The sequence below is a fragment of the Nicotiana attenuata genome, chromosome 9 (genome assembly GCF_001879085.1).
Source record: "Nicotiana attenuata strain UT chromosome 9, NIATTr2, whole genome shotgun sequence".
Classification (NCBI taxonomy): domain Eukaryota; kingdom Viridiplantae; phylum Streptophyta; class Magnoliopsida; order Solanales; family Solanaceae; genus Nicotiana; species Nicotiana attenuata.
This window is the reverse complement of record NC_031997.1, coordinates 43395-66021: the sequence shown is the minus strand read 5'-3', so window position 1 is coordinate 66021 and position 22627 is coordinate 43395. Positions and strand designations below refer to the sequence as shown.

Sequence of the window (22627 nt, the reverse complement as noted above, 5' to 3'; positions counted from 1 at the left end):
TTGAATAAGATGTTTAAAAGCATAGGGATTTATTCATCCTTCATGCAGGGTAGGAAACAAATGAAGTCATTGCAAAGCAACTACTTTCTCTATTTCTTTTGAAAATACAAGAAGAAAAAATTGCCAAAAGCATAACTGAATCAACAGTATTTATCTTTTTGAAAAATATTCTTGATTAGACCTTTCGTCTGTGATTAACATAATAAAGTATAATTGTGAAGTTTTCATATATAACGAGAATATGACAGGGCAAGTCCTGCAGTAGACCTCCAAAAAGGGGCCAAATCAAATGAAATACTATTCTTTTTAGAAGAATTAACCCAAATAGCCACGCCATCCAACCGCTTAAACTAAAAATAGCCGGTAAAGGTATAGTATATGCATAATTTATGAATTATAAGTGTATAATTATGTATAATCAATGTATAAATGATGTATATGGCTAGAAAAAGTAAAATAGGAGGATAGGAACAAATCTCAATTTCAATTGAAGCTTGTTTATCCAAAAGAGTGAAGAAATGTCATAATATTGCAAAAAATTATGGCCATTCACAGCATGGATTTGCTGTATGGTTCCTTTCCAGAAGGGCCATCAAATGTATCTGCATTGTGTTCCAGAAATGGGCAAAAGCTTTTGCTCGCCATCAGATCTGCCTTCACTCGATAGAGCTCATGACCCAACAAGCCAGCTTTTGCCCGCCATCAAATCTGCCTTCACTCGATAGAGCTCACGACCCAACAAGCCCTTTGAAACGAGCGTAAGAGATTATAAATATGAAAAGCACGGCAGAGATGATAGCACTAATGATTACCACCTGCACAGCATTAAACCATCCATCAACCAAATAGCGTCTGTTTTTCCAATCAGGTATAGTACTCAGATAATCATACTGATGCCAGTCATCACAAAGTTTCAAACTTACCCATTTAAACATGTAACCATGACCAGTATTCCAAGAATATGGGATGTTCATCCCAAAAATCGCAGCAATCAAAGAGTAGATAGACAAACACACAGTTCCAGAACTGAGAAACAGTTCTAACTGCAGCCAACATGACAAAAGCACATGAGCATAGAGACAACTCTAATGGTGAGTTTCAACGAGATTGAAAAGAGATATAGTGAAAGATAGGTAGGGGATTTAGATATTTCCAAAGGAGAGAACCTGAATGAGCTGATTTCGATGATTGTCCAGCTGAAATAAGAAGCATAAGTTTTACATCATTACGTATTCAGATGAATCACATCAACCTGAAAATTATCTTGGCATTTCAACTACCTGAATATTTATGTAATCTTCTGTGTTATCAATATATTCTCGTAGCTGCAAATGAAAATAGACAAATGTTAACTGGAAAATGAAGATAAAGAACACTCAACATGTCACTCAGAGCTGAAAATTTCCAAAGAACAAAATCTAAAAGATCACTGCATTTCCACCCATCTAGTAGACATGTCAGAAAGGCCATTATTTGGAACAAATGCTAAGAAGTACAGGAAACTGAAGGAAGAGGCATAGTGTATTAGTGTTGAATGAAGGGATTCAATGAAAGCAACAAACACTAGTCCACATAGAGATCCCATTACTCAGACGACGGAACGTCTCCTCCCTATTCTCAAGAATCACAACCATCTCACAACTACTTCATTTTTCAACATTTGCTCAAGTCAGAATAATTTGACCTGATTTGTTGTGCATCTTAAGACTCTTCGTATCTTAAGACTCATGAAAGAAAAGGTAAAAGAAAGCAATAACAATTCAGGGTTCATAAAGAAGGAATATCTATATCTAAACATAAGGAGACTTGATTGCTCCCTCCGACAATCTGCACTATTCAATCGTTAACAATGGAACTTCAGAGGCAAGCATACTACTACTACTAAAGACTCTTATAGCCATCTGAAATAATGTGGTATCTCTACTATATAAGCACATTGACCAAATTTAAAGAAGACTGTCAAACATAAAATCCACAAAAACACACAAGGGACTAAAGGTTCTAAAAGGCTTCGCCAGCTTAATATATCCAACTCCACAAGAGGGCAAAACTTGCATACCGTAGTTAGTTTATTAAATGTGCTATCAATTTGCCCGAAGTAAGCCTGCAATAAAGAAAAACATTTCTTGTAAGTAGGGCTCAAAAGAAGCATGCTTTCTTTTTTCAACTTCTCCTTCTCTTAGGTATAACAGTGATGCCATTAGAAGTTATACCTCCAATAACATTTCAAGCTCTTCAACATCATTTTCATCCCCGCGAAATGTTGCAATACTAGCTCTACTAGCCCTGGATATCTTTGAGCCAATGGTAGGTGAGGCAAGAAACCAACTGGCTGCACCTGATCCACTTACAGGTGATGCACCAGCCAATTTTCTTGACAAATAAAGGTCAGCCATATCATCATCATCATCCAGAAGTTGCTCAAGCTCATCTCTCACCTGCAATTAAGTACATAAAGAAGCAACCATAATGAGTTGATGACTGTTCAGTGCACAGCGGACCAAAGGATTGCATGGGCAGGTGGGAGCGTTGATACTACATTGCTAATCTATTCTGCTGGTTGTTTAAACAAATACAAGGTCTGTCTAAACAACTGTATAATCAACCTGTGTTTTTCAAACTATGTGATTTCCTTTTCTTTTAAAGATTGTTTAAACAACCACAGAGTTTGTTTAAACAACCACGGATTGTTTATCATAAACAACCTGCTATTTTTAAACAATCACGTGGTTTCTTTTTTGAGTTGTTTATGAAACGGTTGAGGATTTCCTTTTTCTTTTTGGGTGGAATTTTGGTTTTTATATTTAGAGGCCTTTGTATAAATAAAAGAACTTTTAGGGTTTTTAGTTTTCCTTGAAATCAATGCATACTTAGCTAAAGATAGGGCACAATGGAATAGAAAAATTCATATAGGTGATACTTACTAGTTGGGAATAGGTTCTTGACTTGGTGGAGAACTTCTATTTTTTATTATTATTATTATTATTATTTATATATTTATCTTTTTTACTTACTTTTACTTTATTTTGGTAATGATGATGATGAGTCGAGGTAAATGAAAGAAATGAGGATTCATATCGCTGGACCCCAACTTGCTTGGGACTGAGGCGTAGTTGTTATTGTTATTATTGTTTTTAGTTTTAAATGAGATCAAACCTCATTAACCACTAATCCAAAAAAGCTCTTTTTACCTAAAGTTTAAATCTTAAGTCCATTTACCTTTAAAAAAGGACTCAATAGACCCTTGAAATTGAAGGACCCGCACTCTAACAGGTCTTTAATAGTAAAAAGAATATTATAAAGATATGTACATCAAACTCAACAGAGAACTATAATATTGACAAGACAAAACACTTTGGAGTATGCAAGGAGCGCAATAATCCAACTGCAATAACATCATTCCATTACAGATATTATTGTTAATAAGAGTAGAAATAACGGGGCACGCGTAAGTTGAAGCTATTCACATAGTATATCAAAATGGAGTGGAGCCCCAAGGCTTTGCTTCAGGCAAAAAAAGTACAGCACGAGAGGTGTTGTCAGTGCATTTCGAGTTTTAAAAACTTAGTGGTAACACCACGTCTGGCATTTCAGTGGAGAAGAGTGACGAATCCCATTATCCACCAAGTTTTGAGGATGAAACAGCAGATTTCTTGTTCATCAAAACAACATACCAAAATGGAGAAAAAGGATGTATGTTTCATATAATGGATCACGATTCTACTATCTACATGTTAATCATGCATGAACATTGAACTTATTCTTGCTAAATTTAAGATGATTACCAAGTTATTATTTCCCCCCTTTTCCTGGTGCGGAGGTGGCAGCTTCTAGACAATGATCTATCTCCAAGAAATTTAGTATCCTAGCCGCATATGTTTATATGGAAAAAAAGGCTGGATTCAGCGGTCATGAAGAGACATTTTTAATGAAATAAAGCTATATTATAAAATGTCTCTTTTAACAAAATATCCTCAAAAATCCAAAGAGAAACAAGTTCAAAGGATTTAAATATTGTTCAGTTAGTTAAAACACAATAACAAAAATGAAAACGTAAATAAGAAAGTTAACATCAATGTCGCTTAAATAATAGGTAAGAAATAACCTTTTGTACGCGAGCAGTCAACCGTGTCATTTGACTCTTTAATTTCCGCACTCTATCCAGATTACGGCTACTAATCTGCATTAAACATTATTTGGGAAAATTACCCCATGAAAGACAGATAAAACTCTAGCAATTAACCTTCTAAAGATTGCAGACACAGAGACATCAACATATATGTGCATGCAGGAGATTAAGGGTGAGGATCAAGAAAAGGGAACCACATAACAAAAAGAATCTCAAGATTCTTAACATGAAAAGAAACATTTCGAACTTTCAAATGCAGTACAAAACCAAACTTGTTGATGTTAGTAGCTAGCATCTAAGCTATCCCATGGGATCCAAACAAAACTTTACAAGGACAAACCGCAGGAAACGGACACAATGTCCAAGATGCCAAAAAACACCAGAAGGGACTGAAATACCAAAAACTAAGAAAACAATATATATTCTACTTTTTTTATAAGTAGAAATTATATGCATTCGTCCAATAGGGAACGATATTTGAGCAAGAAAGAGCTCTTTTTGTAAGTTTCGTGGAATACCTTCCATTGATGTTAGTAGCTAGCATCTAAGCTATCCCATGGGATCCAAACAAAACTTTACAAGGACAAACCGCAGGAAACGGACACAATGTCCAAGATGCCAAAAAAGGGACTGAAATACCAAAAACTAAGAAAACAATATATATTCTACTTTTTTTATAAGTAGAAATTATATGCATTCGTCCAATAGGGAACGATATTTGAGCAAGAAAGAGCTCTTTTTGTAAGTTTCGTGGAATACCTTCCATTGAAATACACAGAGGCGAGTAAGAAGGGGGGGGGGGGGTTAAAATAAAAGAAGACGCCTTACTAGTCCGTGATGAGGTAGTATGGCCTGTTCTAATTGACATCCTATTATCCTTTAAGAAGTAAATATGACCATGTTTTACTCCAAAAGCTATCAAAAGTTTTCTGTGATATAACATGCATATGAAGGATACTCATTCTATAATTAACAATAGCGGAAAGAAGTAAGAAGTAATGAAACTTTTCTTTGGGCATAGTTCAATCGTTCCTCATTTCAAAAGAAGTAGAAGAGAGTCCAAAGAATATTTCATATGGCAAGGAATTTACAAAAATAAAAATAACTACAATTGCTACTGTATAAAAAGGAATTACCTTTATGTTATTTACTGTTAATAATAAAGTGTTATCTGGGGTAGAGACAGTCCAACACTTTATGGTGTCTCGTTTTCTTTACCTTATAATTCCTAGTTGAATTTTATGGTGTCTTGTTTTCTTGAGAAGATAACAATGGCCAGAATCAAAAAGATAGAGTAACAAAAAGAAAAAGAAAAAGCAGACCAAGAATAGGATCTTGGTTCACATAGACAACTAAAAAACTTCAAAGTTGAAATAGAAAGTTCCCAGCATACACATGCACAAATACAACAACAACAACCGCCCAGTGAAATCCCACAAGTGTGGTATACACATGCACAAATACACATGTAAATTATCTTTTCGTTAATGTGTGTGCTGTGAAAAGTTAGGGATTCTGAGTCATCAATAAAAATATAACTGGAAATTTAGGATAAACAATGAAAAAAAGAAAAGATAAGAATATTTACTGAAGGATTTTCCCTCTAGGGATGGAAGACCTATGTCCTTTAGCATACTATAATGCAAATGTAGCAATGTAAACACTACACAGATTAATATTTCATACACGGACCTTTGATGTTAGCATGTCTAAAGCAGGGTAAACAGCAGTTTCCAATTCTAATGTGCGAGCAGCAAGGTAACTACAGATGGCTTCCAAAGCGACCTCTAGAGCTCGGAATTCAAATGGAGACTCTGCATTGTGTTTGGCACAAGAAAAAGAGTCAGCATACTCACCAAAAGAACATGAATAATATACAAAGAAATGAGAAGTGTGAGCTCGAGAATCGAATATGAGAAATTCACAAGTACAGAAAATTGAGAATGATAAGACGAAAACCATCTTCTTCAGTTGTTTCAATATCATGCTGAACATTCATATCTTTTTCCTCTCTCTGATCTTCACGATTTGCATTCATTGGTTTCAGCCGCCTTCTAAGTTCCTCAACAACAGGAGTAACATTTTCGTCCAATGGATCTCGAAGAAGAACCTGTCCATTAGAAAATTTAGAAATAGTCTTATATGTGGGGCTGATTTAATAAACAAAAGTTACTCAATTGTTTACAAGTTGATGTGAATATCCACAATAACCAGATCTAGCTGCCCACATGGAATTTCAATGAGCCAGCAATAGTAAAGATGTATGTAATTTTATACAACAACAATAACAACATACCGAGTGCGGTCCCACTACAGAAGTGGGGAAAGATGTATCTATTTTCTATGAAGATAGTAAAGATGTATGTATGCGCCTCACCCTTTTTACAAGAGTATGCATTCTCCTCACCAAAAATAAAAAATTTGGGAGCCAAGGAAGTTGGATCAAATCAGAATGGTAGGACCGAATCTGACTCATTTTGTCTAATTACAGAGATTAATTTTGTTTATCCCAAATAGATTTCACTCATGTGGCTAAGAATTAAAGGCCAGTGTACTCATTCCTGTTGAGTTGAACTCAGAAAAATATAGTACAAGCAGGAATTCTAGTCCTACTTGGGATCAAGGTTAATCTAGATTAAGATGCGGAAAAAAAAAACTCAGTTCTCATCTTCCCTGGATTCACCAAGACCTGAATTAAGATTAATATAGAATCACTCAGTTCAAAGTTTGTTTAGATCCGAAAGTAGCAACCAGGGTTCTAAAGTTGAATGAAGTTGCTTCCACCAAATATAGATTAGGGAGCTAGCCTAATCAATATGTAAGTATCATAAAAAGTGTTCAGAACCTAAAGGATTTAACTTTAAAACTTAATAATCCATTAGAATCGACCTTTAATATTTCAAAGCAGACTTTTTGTTGAATATCTACTTCTCTAATTAAATGTTGGAAAGTCTACTTTGCGGTCTTGAAAAGGAAGCTAAGCTGTCATACTTTCTCAGGGTTTAGTGGAACGGGAGATAAAAATCATTTTTCTAAGAATAACCCTATTGGTATTCCTCTATGGTGGACCGACCAGCATGTATATGACCAAATTCTGGAAATGAAAAAAGAGGACATTTGGAAAGAAACAACAGAAGATGATATAGTTTTGAGCTCAAATGAACATTTTAATCAATTTCAGACTTTGACCAAGATTTTTCAAGCAGGGATTATTTTAGTCGCAGCACAAAATCCCAACTGCCTATCTGAGTTTTGGAAAGCATAGATTGTCCCAAACCCATGTAAACAAGGATGGTTGCAGCAAGATGCCGGCCAGTAAAATAATAGTCTACTTATGATGAATTATCTGAGCTCCCTGTGTGTGAGCTTCCAAACACATAGCCCATCCTAAAATCCATATAAAAGATGAGAGTTTCTGTGTGTTAATGAATCCAATTGTGATGAATTTCATGAATTCTGAATTAACTGGAATATCGGCATCCAGGTTTAGTGTTAAATGAGCAACAGGTTCCATAACATTGTGGGGCCTGGAAGGACAAAGTATAAGCAAGGGTTCCTACACCATGAATGACTGTGGGTGAAGAAGTCCCACAATATAGACACCTGGGTGTGATGCTACAAAAAAGGGCTTTCACATCTTATTGGACATATGAGAAAATGAAACTACCACAAGAGAGTCATATTCGAGTAGATAGTTTCGACATAGGCTCGTTGATAGGAAAGTAACCAAAATTAGTGGATGCCTTAAATAGGAGGAGAGACTAAGTTGACAAAGACAACTTTTACAATCTTCTTACCGCAATGATATACAACACTCCCGTTACACTCGTAAAATTAGGTCTAATAAAGTAAAGATGCCATAAAAATATGAGGGTTAGAGAGCATGAGGTCTAGATGGTATAAAAAATACGGATAGTATCCTATAGAGATTTACAAGTTAAGACCAGTCAAGGTGATATTCTCAATGAAAGATTTCGGCATGTCATTCACAAAGACTTAAACACATTCAGAAGCTAAATCCTGCTACAACTTCTACAAAGTGCTTGTAATAGCATCCTGCTATCATTTTTCCTATAATAGCATATGTAGAATACAGTTACACCTCCTTGTATTATTTTTTAAAAGTACATGTCCTAGTATTATTGAACGGGACAAGAGGAAAACGGAAAAGGTAGCATTTTTTTTACTTCATACACAAATAAAAGTGAGCCTCTCCATCTGGACGATAAAAGATGATACACAAATTGTCGTTATCCAGTCTTTGACCCCTTGTGATGTCCCAACTCCTAACATGAAATGATGAGAGTCAAACACAAGATTTCGCAACACACAACAAATGCTATCGTCTCAGTAATGAGAAGCTGCTGGCACAACTATCATTCAGCAAATTGACGGTATACTAAAACAGTAAACCTCAAGTGAATTGGCAAGATCAGTGACTGCATCCTCACTTTGAAAACAAACAAAATGTAGTTCCATAGACTCCATAAATACAATTATTAGAAATTTAACTAACTTTGTAAAAGAGAAGTGCAGAAAACAAGAAGCTTTACCAAAAAGAACATAAATTACCTCTTCAGATGTAATAATAGCCTTGATATGCTGCCCTTAATCACAATAGAATAAAAGATGCAATGATCAGTAAACAAGACACTTGAAAATGAAAAATGAAAGTCAAAGTTAAAATGTCAACCAAAAAGCAAACTGGGAAAAAGCAGCTATGAATTGGCTTCCGTCTTTTACCAGAAAGGAGAAGAAAAAAATTAATTAGTTAATTTACTATAGTTATTTATGGAAACAAAAAGGAAACAAATTTCAAAAACTTTTGCATATTATCTCCTAATACGGAGTGCACATTCCAACAACTACATCTCAGTGACAAAATTGAGGACGGCTTTATAATTCTCAATATTCATTTTGCTGCATTCAACCCGTTTCATTCCAACAACAACTAAACCTCAGTCTCAAACAAGTTCAGTCAGCTAATTACTGCCCACATTACTCAATTTAAATCATCGCATACCAATATTATTCAAATACAAATAAAAAGTGTTAGAAGCTCTGTATATTTTCTAAATGTATAAATCTCCGAAAGGTAAAAATATTCAATAACTAGAGGTAAGTTCAAATCCAAGCAGAGGCAAAAAAATACACTAGATGATTTCATTCCATCTGCCTAAACCTTGGTAGGCAGAGTTACCGAATACCTGTGCGGATGGAAGGTAGCAGCTACTCAATGGAATATAACCCGAGCACCGCCGTCATAAAAAAATACTCAATAATTCGAGATAAGTTAACATCCCATCGGAAGCCAAAAATACTAGGATATTTCTTCTCATCTGCCTAAGTCTTAGTCTTGGTAGGCATACTTTCTCGCTATTTGTGCTGCTGGTAAGAGGTAACAGGGATTGAATGGAATATACCTCAAGCCAGCAGGGACACCACCATTATAATAAAATACTCAATAATTCAGGATTCCAGCAACAACAACTAATGTGTTTCAGTCTCAAACAAGTTCGGGTCAGCTATATGAATCTTCACTAACCACATTACTCCATTTAAATCTATCTCATGCCAATATTATAGAAATGTAAATAAAAAGTAATTCCTTTGTCCCAGTTTATATGTCACAGTTCAGATTTCAAGAGACAATTCCTTAGTTTTGACGGACATAGAATTTAAGAAAAAATTAAATAAAATTTACATGTTTGTAAACTACATAAAATAAGTCACAATACTTAACAATTCAAACTATTTTGCCACATAAATTGGGATGGAGGGAGTATTAGGCAAATAATTCGAGATTATGAATAAGAAAAAAATAAACAAATCACCTCTAAATTGAGAACAATAGCTCTTTCACGCCCCAGAATAGTGGAAGGGTAAGATAGTAGCGGATCAAGAATGCGAAGATCACGTGCGTGAATTTGCACGCGATGCATGATCGCATACTTATCAACATCTAAAACAGTCTCCAAACCGGAAGCATCCATCAGGAGCCAACTTCGTGACCCGGTACCTTTCTTCTTCAACCCAACTACTTGACCCGGATCCATCACCGGCACCACTTCTCGACCCATCACCATTAACCATTACCCAAAAAACCTCAATTTCAATATTCTATAAATTTACTCAACATATGTATATGCCAATTTTTTTTTATTTTGTAATTTGTATGTGTATGATATGAATGTGTATTAAATACTTTGCTCTGTTGCTTTTTTACAAACCCTAATTGAATGAACTGATTAGGGTTTCTAAGAGTATGAGGAAAATCTATAAAGATCACATCGCTATATATGCAGAGAGAGGAAGAATCTGTATTTTGATGAATGAGGAAAACTGAGAAGAAGCTTTATTTTTGCTGTTCTATTGTATACCTCTTTTTGTGAAAAAGCAAATTCCTTTTTGTTAGTATTTGAATTTCGTTTTCGGGCCAGAAAATGGCAAAACTTGTCCCTATTGTTTTGGTATATTTAATATAGCCACTTAAATATACTCTTAAGAAATTTTGCTCCTTTTATGTTTATCTGACATGTAGGTCACTAGTTCGAGCCGTGAAAGCAACTACTAAAGTTTATATTAGGGTAGACTGTCTATATCATATCCTTGGGATGCGGCTCTTCTCAGACCCTATATGAACACGGAATACGTTAGCACCAATTTGCCCTACCCTATTTATGTTTATCAAAAGTTAGTATTTGATTTTTATTAAATATTTAACAATTGTAGATTAGGATTATAAAAAAAAAATTAATCAAAAACATCACGAAATTTCCATCAAATTTCAGTTGCATAAAAAATTATACTAGCAAATACAAAAAATTAGACAAAAGTAATAGAAATTGCACCTTAAAAAATTACATCAAACTTCATGAATAGACCAACAATAGTAAAAATTAACATACTTCATCTCCAAATGTGAATTTCGGTTAATTTTTTTGACAATTTCCATTAAATGTAATAACTAGAGTTTGTTAAATATTTGAAACGAGACAAATCTAAGGACCAAAACAGTTCATATGTATATTTAAGGAACTATTTTAGACCTACTTCCAAATATAAAGGACCATTTTTGTTATTTTCTCAAAGTTTTTATAACATGTTCAAATGGGCCCGACTTCTTTTTATCAATTTTCATTTGGAACCACAGTTTTGTGTAGGGAAGGTATTTAAGGACTTAGATTCTATCTTTACTTAGGTCAATAATCATCATTAACAAATAAGTAATCAACAGGGTGAGGTCAAACTAGAATAGGTTTCGACTTAATTATACAAGTATTTCATTTCAAATGAATGCCTTGACTTGTCATCTTGTCGTTTTCTCCTAATTGACTCCTAATTGATCTGCATGTCTTGTCCTTTTCTTATTTTGTTGACTATTAATTTGGTTGTTTCACTATTTTAAAGTTTTTATTATAGTCCCTTAATTTGAAAGGTCTTTGGTTCGAGTTCTTAGTATGAAATGATCTTTCATATCAAGATCTTTATCCTCGAAAGTGATATTTTTCGATGTGAAATTCAGATTAAAGCGAATATCTTTTATGAAAAATAAAAAATAATAGTATTGAGTTAGGAATCCTTTTATTGGAATAAAAGCTTACGGAAAAAATCTATCTATGTTATTATAAAAGCACGAATGTTTCGTACTAAATATTGAGTGACTAAAATATCCTTAAAATATTAATCGACTTTTATACCCTTAACTATTTATATTAATTTTGACAAGAACTTATAATGGAAGGACACAACTGAAAATAGACACGTTAGGATGAAGAGTATTAATAGAACAAGGACTTAATAGTGGAAGAAGTAGAATTATGAATGAATAAGAAAAAGTGAATCCTAAAACTAAATATTTCAAATTTTCCTCTAGCTAAACGTGGAACAAATACCTTAGAATTGAAGAAAGTTAGTTCAATTGTATATAGTCAGATATTTTCAAAGTATTAAAATCAAAATAATTAGTGTACAAAATTGAAGAATTTCTTTTAGTTTTCGATTTGAATTCCAAGACGTGAAAAATAGTATTAAATAAGGAACGCACGCGTATAGAGACTAGTATTAAATTAATATCAATATCCATCTTTTTTCATATTATCAAGATGAATAAGGAATATGCTAAGACTAAATAAGCATTTACGTGAACCACTAACCTGAGATTCTCTCCGCAACAAATATATTCTTTTCTTCTTTTGACAGAACTCTTACATCAACCAATTTGTAAGCATTGTTATAACGCTAATGACAATCACTTATTTCAACATAGATTTGAAACTAACACTCAACCTCAGTGTCACATTAATAGATGCGCATACTAAGAATTTGAAAAATAGGCACTTAGTGGACAAAGTGATTTTGTATCAATACTATTGCAAGGTATAGTAAGCCGGGCGGAACTAGGTGGGCTGAAGGGAGTTCAGCCGAACCCCTTCACCCACATAAGATTATATTTTTACAACAACAACACAACCCAATAGAATTCCACCAGTGGGGTCTGGGGAGGGTATAGTGTACGCAAACCTTACCCCTACCCCAGAGAGGGTAGAGAGGCTGTTTCCAGGAGACCCTCGGCTCAGAGACAATCGATCTGTGACAACAAAACCTGAAAAATAATATCAGCAACGTGAGAGACAACGAATAAATGGAAAAGCAGTAACACAAATATTATGCAAAAGTATGAAGCACAATATAAATCGCTAGCAGTGCTAGACAAAACACTATCATACTCGTTGGTACAAAGAGGGAAACCGGGACAAAGAGGAAAACCGCTCGACTACCCTTTAACATACAACCCTAATGCTCGACCTCCAGACCTTCCTATCAAGAGCCATGTCCTCAGAAATCTGGAGTCGCGCCATGTCCTGTCTGATTACCTCGCCCCAATACTTCTTAGGCCGCCCTCTACCACTTCTCGTACCTACCAAAGCCAACCGCTCACACCTCCTAACCGGGGCATCTAGGCTTCTCCTCTACACGTGTTCAAACCATCTAAGCCGCGCTTCCCACATCTTGTCATCCACCGGAGCCACGCCCACCCTGTCCCGAATATCTTCATTCCTAATCTTATCCATCCTAGTGTACCAACACATCCATCTCAACATCCTCATTTCTGCTACTTTCATCTTCTGGATATGTGAATTCATGACTGACCAACACTCAGCCCCATACAACATGGCCGGTTTGACCACCGCTCTATAGAACTTACCTTTGAGTTTCGGTGGCACATTCTTGTCACACAGGACGCCAGATGCTAACCTCTATTTCATCTACCCACCTCAATACGGTGCGTAACATCTCCGTCGATCTCCCCATCTCCCTGGATAATTGACCCTAAGTACTTAAAAATTTTCTCTCTTGAGGATGACCTGTGAGTCAAGCCTGACTTCCACATCCTCTTCCCCCATCACGTCGCTGAACTTACATTTCATAAATTTCGTCTTAGTCTTACTCAACTTGAAACCTTTAGACTCCAGGGCCTGCCTCCATACCTCCAGTCTCCCATTAACGCCGCCTCACGTCTCATCAATCAGGACTATATCATCAGCGAGCAACATACATCATGGCACCTCTCCTTGGATATGATATGTCAGTGCGTCCATCGCCAGTGCAAATAAGAACGGGGCGAGCGCAGATCCTTGGTGTAACCCCATAACCACCGGGAAAGGTTCTGAGTCACCTCCCACAGTTCTAACCCGAGTCATAGCTCCATCATACATATCCTTTATCGCCCTAATGTAAGCCACCGGCACACCTTTCACCTACAGACACCTCCAAAGGACGTCCTTGGGGACCTTGTCATACGCCTTATCTAGGTCAATAAACACCATACGCAAATCCCTCTTCCTATCCCTGTATTGTTCCACCAACCTCTTGATAAGGTGGATAGCTTCCGTAGTAGAACGACCCGGCATGAACCCGAACTGGTTTACCGATATAGACACCGCCCTCCTTATCCTCCCTTCCACCATCCTCTCCCAAACTTTCATGGTATGACTTAGTAACTTGATACCCCTATAGTTGTTACAATTCTGGATATCACCTTTGTTCTTGTACACCGGAACCATTGTACTCTACCGCCACTCATCAGGCATCCTCTTCGTCTTGAAGATAACATTAAACAACCCAGTCAGCCACTCCAAGCCTGCTCTATCCGCATATCTCCAAAACTCTACTAGAATCTCGTCTGGTCCGGTCGCTTTACCCCGACTCATCTTACCCATCGCACCCACGACCTCCTCAACCTTGATGCACCTACAATACCTAAAGTTGCAGTGACTCTCGGAGTTCCCCAATTGCCCTAACACGATGTTTCCATCCCCCTCTTCATTCAGAAGTTTATGAAAGTATGACTGCCATCTTTGCCTAATCTGGGCCTCTTCCATCAATACTCGACCGTCCTCGTCTTTGATGCACCTCACTTGATCTAGGTCGTGAGCCTTCTTCTCTCTCGCTTTGGCCAACCAAAATAACTTCTTGTCCCCACCTTTGCCCCCAAGTTCCTCATACAGCCGACCAAATGCAGCAGTCTTAGCCTCTGTGACCGCTAATTTCACCTCCTTCCTAGCCTCCTTATATCTTTCTCTGTTCGCTCTCCTCTGATCCTCGTCGGTGCTCTCTACTAACTTTATGTAAGCCGCTTTCTTGGCTTCCACTTTACCTTGGACCACGTCATTCCACCATCAGTCGCCTCGGTGCCCGCCAGAGTAACCTTTCGAAACTCCCACTGCCTCTCTTGCTACCTCCCTTATACAGTTCGCCATCGCCGTCCACATAGCGCTAGCGTCCCCACCACTCTTCCAGGCACCCATAGACATCAGTCGCCCCTCTAACTCCCGCGCATTATCCTTAGGCAAAGCTCCACACCTGATCCTCGACCGACCCCGTACAAACCTCTTCTTCTTCTTCATCGAGATACCGACGTCCATCACCAGGAGCCTATCTTGAGTTGCGAGGTTCTCACTCGGGATCACCTTGCAATCCTCACACAACCCCCTATCACACCTCTTGAGGAGGAGATGGTCAATCTGAGTCTTAGCCACCATACTCCGGAATGTAACCAAATGTTCCTCCCTCTTCGGAAACATAGAGTTCATGATCATCAACTCAAAAGCTCTAGCGAAATCCAACAGTGAGGTACCACCCCCGTTCCTATGGCCAAAGCCGAAGCCACCGTGCAGCTCACCATAGTCATCGGCAGACGACCCAATATGACCACTGGAATGCCCTCCTATGAATAGCTTCTCCGTAAGCGGAATGCCCCGTACCACCTCATCTAGCGCCTCCCAGAAGCGCCTTTTGACCTCCTCGTCCAAGCCCGTTTGCGGCGCGTAAGCGCTAATGATATTCAGAGTGCTCCCTCCAACTACTACCTTAATCGCCATCAATCTGTCATTCACCCGTCTAACCTCGACCACCGACTCTCTAAGCTCCCTATCCACCAAAATGCATACTCCGTTCTTGCCCTTCACAACTCCGGAGAGCCACAATTATACCCGTCTACATTCCTCGCCTTCGATCCTACCCACCTAGTCTCCTGCACACACGCTATATTGACCCTCCTCTTCTGGAGAATTTTCGCCAGCTCTATAGACTTACCCGTCAAGGTCCCTATATTTTTATTTATACATATTAGATGTCGAATCCTCTTAGCTTCTTTGTGTGTTTATTTTGTAATATTATGAATCCCTTTAGTAAAAATTTTGCTTTCGCCAATGAAATAGTTAAAGTGCATGCCAGATGGCCAGACACTACTATCATATAAATAGAGAATAAAAAACAGGAAATATAACTATAAAGATACGCAGCCATCTTCTGATTCCTGATCTGCAATATACAGCTAACTCCACTCGGACACTACCATTGGCTATATGCACCTAATTTTCTTCATTGGAAAGGCCAAAAACTGAAAATCAACATATTACTGAAAATACTCGAAACCATTTGGTACCATACAACTATACAAGTCAACATAAATGAAGTCTAGGTCTCAACTACTAAACTTAAATGTCAATTATTTTGAAGCTTTTTCCGATTTCTCACCTAGTGTTCGCTACCTGCATTAAGGTTCTAACTAATCTGAGTGCACACCGCGTAAAAAGTGGATTATTTGGAGTTGATATACAACATAATAAAACTTTTCCACAGTATAAATATACTACTCTCTCCATTCCAATTTAAGGCGATGTTCAACTCGACAAGGATCTCTCCCTCTTCCCGTCTTCTATTACTCCCTCTGTCCCAAATATTTGTGTGGCCAAGAAAATTTTAGGTCCCCTTCCATGTTTTATGAGAAAAACCATAAATGATATTAGAACTTCTCGTACCCAAGGCAGCGGGAAATGCTACTTTTCTTTTCACCAAAAGAAAAAAACATCAAAATGCCGAAGATACATTTTACATTGGTTCTAACTTCTAATGTACAACAACGCTTCTGTATAACTACTTAAACAACTAACTCTCTCTATACAACACTCAAAATCAACCCTGCACTGCTAAAGTTTGCAAGTGCTCAATAAAAACTTGTAGACTCAGTTCGTCCGTAAATATAAGCTCTTTGCCTTCTGTGTATGTTGAGTTGTGTGTAACCGATGGATTCAACTTGGCAAGGAGAAACCTAGCCTGACTACTATGCTGATCACACTTTATAAGCTTTGGCACAGGAATCCTTTCCGATACCAGTTGCTCTGCATCAATCTCTGGAGCTTCTAACAGTTTGCGGAAACTGTCGTGGCTTGGATCCTTGTCATAGCCAAGTTTACGCCATTGTACAATCTTAGAGCCATAATGAATAACCACATAAAAGTAGGAGTCAAAGAGCAAGATAACATCTGGAGAGACGGAGCAGATGTCCAAAAGAACGGGGATAGGGGGACCCTCGAATGAGTACTGGAAAAGGGTTGGCTGGACCATAATAAGTGAGCCAACTACCCCCTCACGGTTCAACAACAGCCGGAAAAAAGCAGCCTCGTCTGGAGTGCTGTTGAAGACATCAATAAACTGAGACCTCCTTAAATAATACATGAACTGTGGGAAAAGGGATAAATTAGTCGCGAGACGGAATGATGAGGGGTCTTCCTGGATATAATCCCCAAACTTTGAAGCAAAACGTATCAAACATTTATCTAGCCACCGCACAACATCTTGAGAAAAATTGCTCTCTGCTCTATGAATGGCAAGCCTAGCCATCACTGAAGCTGCTGCTTCTTGATCAAAGCCAGCAGCAATTTCCGGAGAGTGGTTCCCAACCCACCTTCTTGCAGCAGTGGTCACCCTCTTTCGAATTCCCGTGTTTCCATATCTATAGTGTGTTATGAACTGTATGAAAAATGCAGAGCTAGGCTGGGCTTTCTGTTCATCCCCTACTTCAAAAAAGAAGGCAATGCACGTTTTGTTAGTAAGTGCCCCCAATTTCCATGTATAGGTACCTCCCTCGCCAATTTCCTTGTCACTGACTGAACCATTCTTCTTCTGCAGAGAAACACATGGACCAAGAGCCCCACAAATTTTAACATCCTTTGTTGTTACTATCTCTACAGTTGCATCAAGGCACATTTTCAAATTACCAGCCTCGTCATGGCTAAATATGTGACGTAAACACTTTCTGAACTGGTCCGAGTCAAATGACTCTGTTAACATCATGAACCCCCCTGAGCTTTCAACTGGAGCTCTAAGCTCAGCTGCTCCAACTTGATCCAATGAACAAGCAAAGAGATCAAGTGCAATGGATGAATTAGACAATCTTATTGATATCTGCTTATAGAATTCACTGGACTTCTTGTAGTAAGCAGCATAACCATTACCGATGTCTCGATGATTTCTAATGGCATTGCCAAGATCAGAGCTTACGATCATCCCTGGGCCAATTGTTGCTGGCCCTGAGGTAAAGATCATGATACGTGAACCTGCAGAGACCAAGCATCCTTCTAGTAGTCCGACAGCAACTGATACTGCTACTCCTGTAGCTCGAAAAGGTCTATGCCCTTGCATAACCTGTGCTGATGATTGGATATCTTCAATTGCTGATGTGATGCTGAACTCCCCTTCTGATAGTGGTATCAGGAATCCCTGTTTTGGAGCCATAGGCACCTTTCCTGCTTGGTACTTCACATGATGAATTCCCAGGAGTTGCTTGGTCTGATGATACAGAAAAACACATGGAAAATGATTAAAATTTAATGCACAACAAATTTCTATAAATTGCGGTTCGGGCACTTATCTTCTTTGCAATTAATTCTATTTTATTTTTAATTTTTTTATGTTTATTTTTTGTGTGTGTGTATGTGTTTGGGGGGGGGGGGGGGGGGAAGGCACTGAACAAGTTACAAAGAGGTACCTTACTTTAATTTGATTGGTTAATCTGCTTGAAGCTGACAATTTAATGCTATTACTTTTTTTATGGTTCAGATATTGATCAGAAAAATTGGTTATCCACAAACACTAACTGCTCCAAAGCCCTTTAATTATTGTGAGCTTAGGCAACATACAATTAAACTAAGAATTTTTGGCATCTAATGCCTTGAACTACATAACCCCTTTTTTTACAAGTATAATTTAATTGATAATGGTAAAGACGTGCATGAGAGGTATACCAAAAAGTAAAGAATCTACCGTAGATATGTTTCTCTTCAAAAGACACACAATCTTCTATACAAATAGGAACCTCATGGTTGCACGTACGTCTTTCTTTATTTACCAGGAGGCTATTCCTCGTGTACAAAATCAAGCTTTTTCCCTTCAAAGGCTCTCCTATTTCTTTCTATTCATACTACCGACATAACTTCTAATAGTGCATCCTTCACCCATACCCGGCATAACCCATTGTATTTCGAACCATCTTAAAAGCTCCACCACAAACGTGATGCTACCTGGGAATGCAGTAAGAGATTATACATGTCATCTCCAAATTGTTTGGACATGATGAAGCAAAAGCTAGCATATGTAATCCTCCTCTTCCTCAAGTTTTCGGCTGACATAATCACCCCTAGCCGTCAACCAAGCGAAGAAAATACATCTCGAAACTAACTAACCCCTTATAAGAACATTTTTGGCAGCAAACCTTTGAACTTACAAACAAGAAGCAACTGTTCCATTGCATTAGTTTTCACTAAGCAGAATTAAGTCTAAGGGTGCAGTACGAATACTGTTTTCCTGTTTTGTTGTCTTTGTACTCAACTACAGACCAACATTGCTAAGCATCAGTCTAGAGCTTCAAATGCATTGCTTCTCCATCTTTTTTTCCATCATTCGGGTTTTATCTTTTTGTGCTTTCTCTTTATTTCTTCAACTCCTACTCTTGTTAGGCATTGCTTCTCTGGCCAATTCTCTTTGTCCCAATGAAGAAGAAGAAGAAGGAAACAATCCCGACCACCACTACCACCACCAACCAACAAAAAATTACAAATTTAAAAATAAGAAAAATAGAAAAAAATGGATAAGTTGCTGGAAAATAAGTTTTTGCCAGCCTGTGCAGGTGGGGTGTCCTGCTGGCTGTCAATAAAAGAGGACTGGAAGAGATATGAAAAAGAATGAGGTGGCGCCAAGGAAGAGAAAGAGTTGTAGGGTAATAGTAAAGAGGATGTTGAAGGAGCATATACTCATTAAAGTAGGGTCGAAGTAACATAAATAAAGTGGGGGAAAGCAGAAAATAACGAGGAAGCACACGAAGTGAAATTAGACCTTGGGGTTAGGGAAAAATATGAAGAATTGAGTAAGTAATTCTAAAGAAAAGAAGAGAAAAGAAAAAACATAAGAAAAAATAAAGGGGAAAACTAATGAAGTAGCTGACTTGGTACTCCAAAATGGTGAGCATGACAAGAAGAAGAGTATAGGAGAAACTGGAATCTCCGATAATTCTCTCAAAGTTGACATTGACCTTAGTTAAGAACTGTCGGAAGGGATTAGTTGCTACCTTTTAAATGTTTAGGTGGTTATATGTCATGAAAGATGGTGTATAGGGTAAGCTGCCAAATTTGCAACTGTTATAAGGAGCTCTGCAGCACTTTAATGTCCCAAAAGAATATTTAATTATGTTAGGTACATATTCATTAGTTAGCACAAAGTTTTAGACTAGAATTAAGGCATAGATATGTTATACCAATGAGATCCCTAATCAAAATGACACCAATATAAAGTTGTAGAAGGAGAAGCTATAAATACATCTCAATCTACTAAATGCATAGCCTTGTTGGCTACAAGGCTACCTAAGACACCAAAGCACTTCCTCTTAAGCTAACTACCTCTTGCGTGTCTCTCATCATAACATATATTCGAATACCATTGTTTGACCATAAATTCTATGATCAGTTGATCAAATGCACTATACAAATTGGAGAAAACAGGCCCAGCTGACGATACTAGTTATAACGGCAAATATCATGTTCTGTACAGATAAAAAGTGAACCATATATTCATCTGCAAAACCAGGAACTTCAAAATGGCAACCCTTCAACTTTCATTTGACACTTCTTTGCTGACAGAAAAAACAGATTAAAAAACCTAATGCGTAGTATTCTTATCCTCCTTAAAAGTAGAGTGCACATCCCCACCATACCCAAAGGTTCCTCTTTTTTATTCTCTTTCACAAATTCCGAGAATCACAAAGGCTCATTCCTTGTATATTTCCCATTTCTCATTGAAAGAAATTATCAGCGTGTCCCCTACTTCATCAAGGTTCAATCAGACAGCTACAACTCAAAGGCAAGCACGCAACATGCATAACAGCACTAATACAAAAAATTCTCATGTTGCTTTCTGATGCATAAAACATTTGGGAAGCTTACACATTTTAAATTGTGTCATTTTTGCTATAATACGTGATATGCTATATTTCATCAGAATTTATGCGTTTCAAAAGTAGCTCACTATCGATAAATTGGATATATTAGTGAATTGAACTAGATAGTAAATTGAACTGGATAACCCCATTAGCAAAGACTTGGATGATATTTCACATTCAGGATTTAAGTTCTATGCAGTGACAATGTAAAGATTTTTTAAACCATCAAGTAAGATTAACCTACCATAGTAGGTAACTCTTTCTTTCAAGCATGTATAATAACCTAATAAACAAAGTATGAGCTTGTTATAACCAATTACCGTCTTTACATAGTCAGTGTATATAACTAAAATCCACATTTTACCTGCTCAGACGAAAGCTCACGCTCACCGTGGAACATCACAACCCTACAGCACTCTCCAAACCCGAGATCATGAACTCTAACCATTGAATCAAACACCACCAACCCAACCAATGCAGTTTCAGGCAATTGAGCAATCACATGAAGTAGCTCATTTTTTACCACCCTAAGCTCCTCGTCACTAGTACAGGCATCAACCACAAACACAAATGCCGGGCCAAGCACATAACCCGCCCAATCCAAGCTCGAAAATGAAGGCATTTTTGATAACATCGACACATTTCCAAAATTAGAGCTGGAATTCGGGTTTTGGATCAAACCCTTTTTACCCAAATGATATTCAACAGTACTATAAGTCGGGAAAAGCTCAGCTGGCACATTATTTTCGTTAATTCCGAGGTACGATCTCGGAAACGGGTTTTTCCGGTAACAAAACGGGCAATTCCAGATTCGCGACACGTAATCGACACGGGCGTAAGGGTTTAACACGGCACCGCATTGAGAGCAAATAACAGGATCGTAATTAAGTATAGGGAGCTCGTTAAATTGCATTAACGGATTGGACATAATTGATAAAGGGATAATTAGGGCTGAAGATTCGGATTTTGAAATTGGCCATGAATTCCATGACCACCGGAGACCTTCAATTGCCTCCAGTTCCACGAAATCCATGGGGAAATGAAATAATTTAGAGATTTAATAAAATCTGAAAGGAAAAAAGGAAATTTTGGGGTAATTAATTTACATAATTTAGGGTTTTTAAAGAGAGATTCCGTCGGACGGCCAACGGAGAAAGAGAAGAGGTAGGCCGCCGAGTGAAGAAATGAATTTAACGGAAAAAGAAAGATTCTTCTGATAGTGAAAGTGTGTGAACACGTGATAAAGTCATGTGACAGATGTTTTTAGGACTAGATTTTAGGTAGTTTTTGTTTTTGTGTACGTTAGTCGGATCCTTTAAAAGTATTATCGAATATATAAGTTTTCATAAAGACAATATTCAAATTAATTTATACGTATCTCGATTAATTTCATCATCACCTATCAGTCCAAGTATTGTATATGGTAAAAATCGAGGATACCCGATTCTACGGGTTCGAGGGTATGTATCGAGAGTGAGTCGATATCGAAGCAAGTTCGGGCTCAGAGAATATGAAGACTAAGGGATCAAGATCAGGCTAAATCGAGACCACACTAACAGGATCGCGAGATATCCACGATCGACCACTGATCTCGGCGAGAATCTCGGGACCGATAGAACCATTAACGGTTAATGATATCAATCATGTATTTTACTTCTGAAATTAGAGTCATACCTTATTTAGGATTCCTCTACTATATAAAGAGGAATCATGTTCATTTG

General features: G+C 37.5%; 2 protein-coding genes across 2 annotated transcripts; both read right to left on the bottom strand.

Annotated features, from left to right (window-relative positions):
* Positions 371 to 10533, bottom strand: LOC109231919 (magnesium transporter MRS2-I-like). The gene is made up of 11 exons (XM_019397505.1): positions 9964 to 10533; positions 8702 to 8731; positions 6089 to 6239; positions 5822 to 5943; positions 4106 to 4180; positions 2214 to 2438; positions 2060 to 2104; positions 1281 to 1325; positions 1167 to 1196; positions 924 to 1043; positions 371 to 815 (listed from the first exon to the last, which is right to left on the bottom strand). The coding sequence occupies exons 1-11, from the start codon at positions 10213 to 10215 to the stop codon at positions 729 to 731; spliced, it is 1182 nt and encodes a 393-aa protein (XP_019253050.1). The 5' UTR covers positions 10216 to 10533; the 3' UTR covers positions 371 to 728.
* On the bottom strand, positions 16450 to 22166 carry LOC109231918 (protein transport protein SEC23). The gene is made up of 2 exons (XM_019397504.1): positions 21271 to 22166; positions 16450 to 18265 (listed from the first exon to the last, which is right to left on the bottom strand). Exons 1-2 carry the CDS (start codon positions 21937 to 21939, stop codon positions 16610 to 16612), a joined length of 2325 nt encoding a protein of 774 aa, XP_019253049.1. The 5' UTR covers positions 21940 to 22166; the 3' UTR covers positions 16450 to 16609.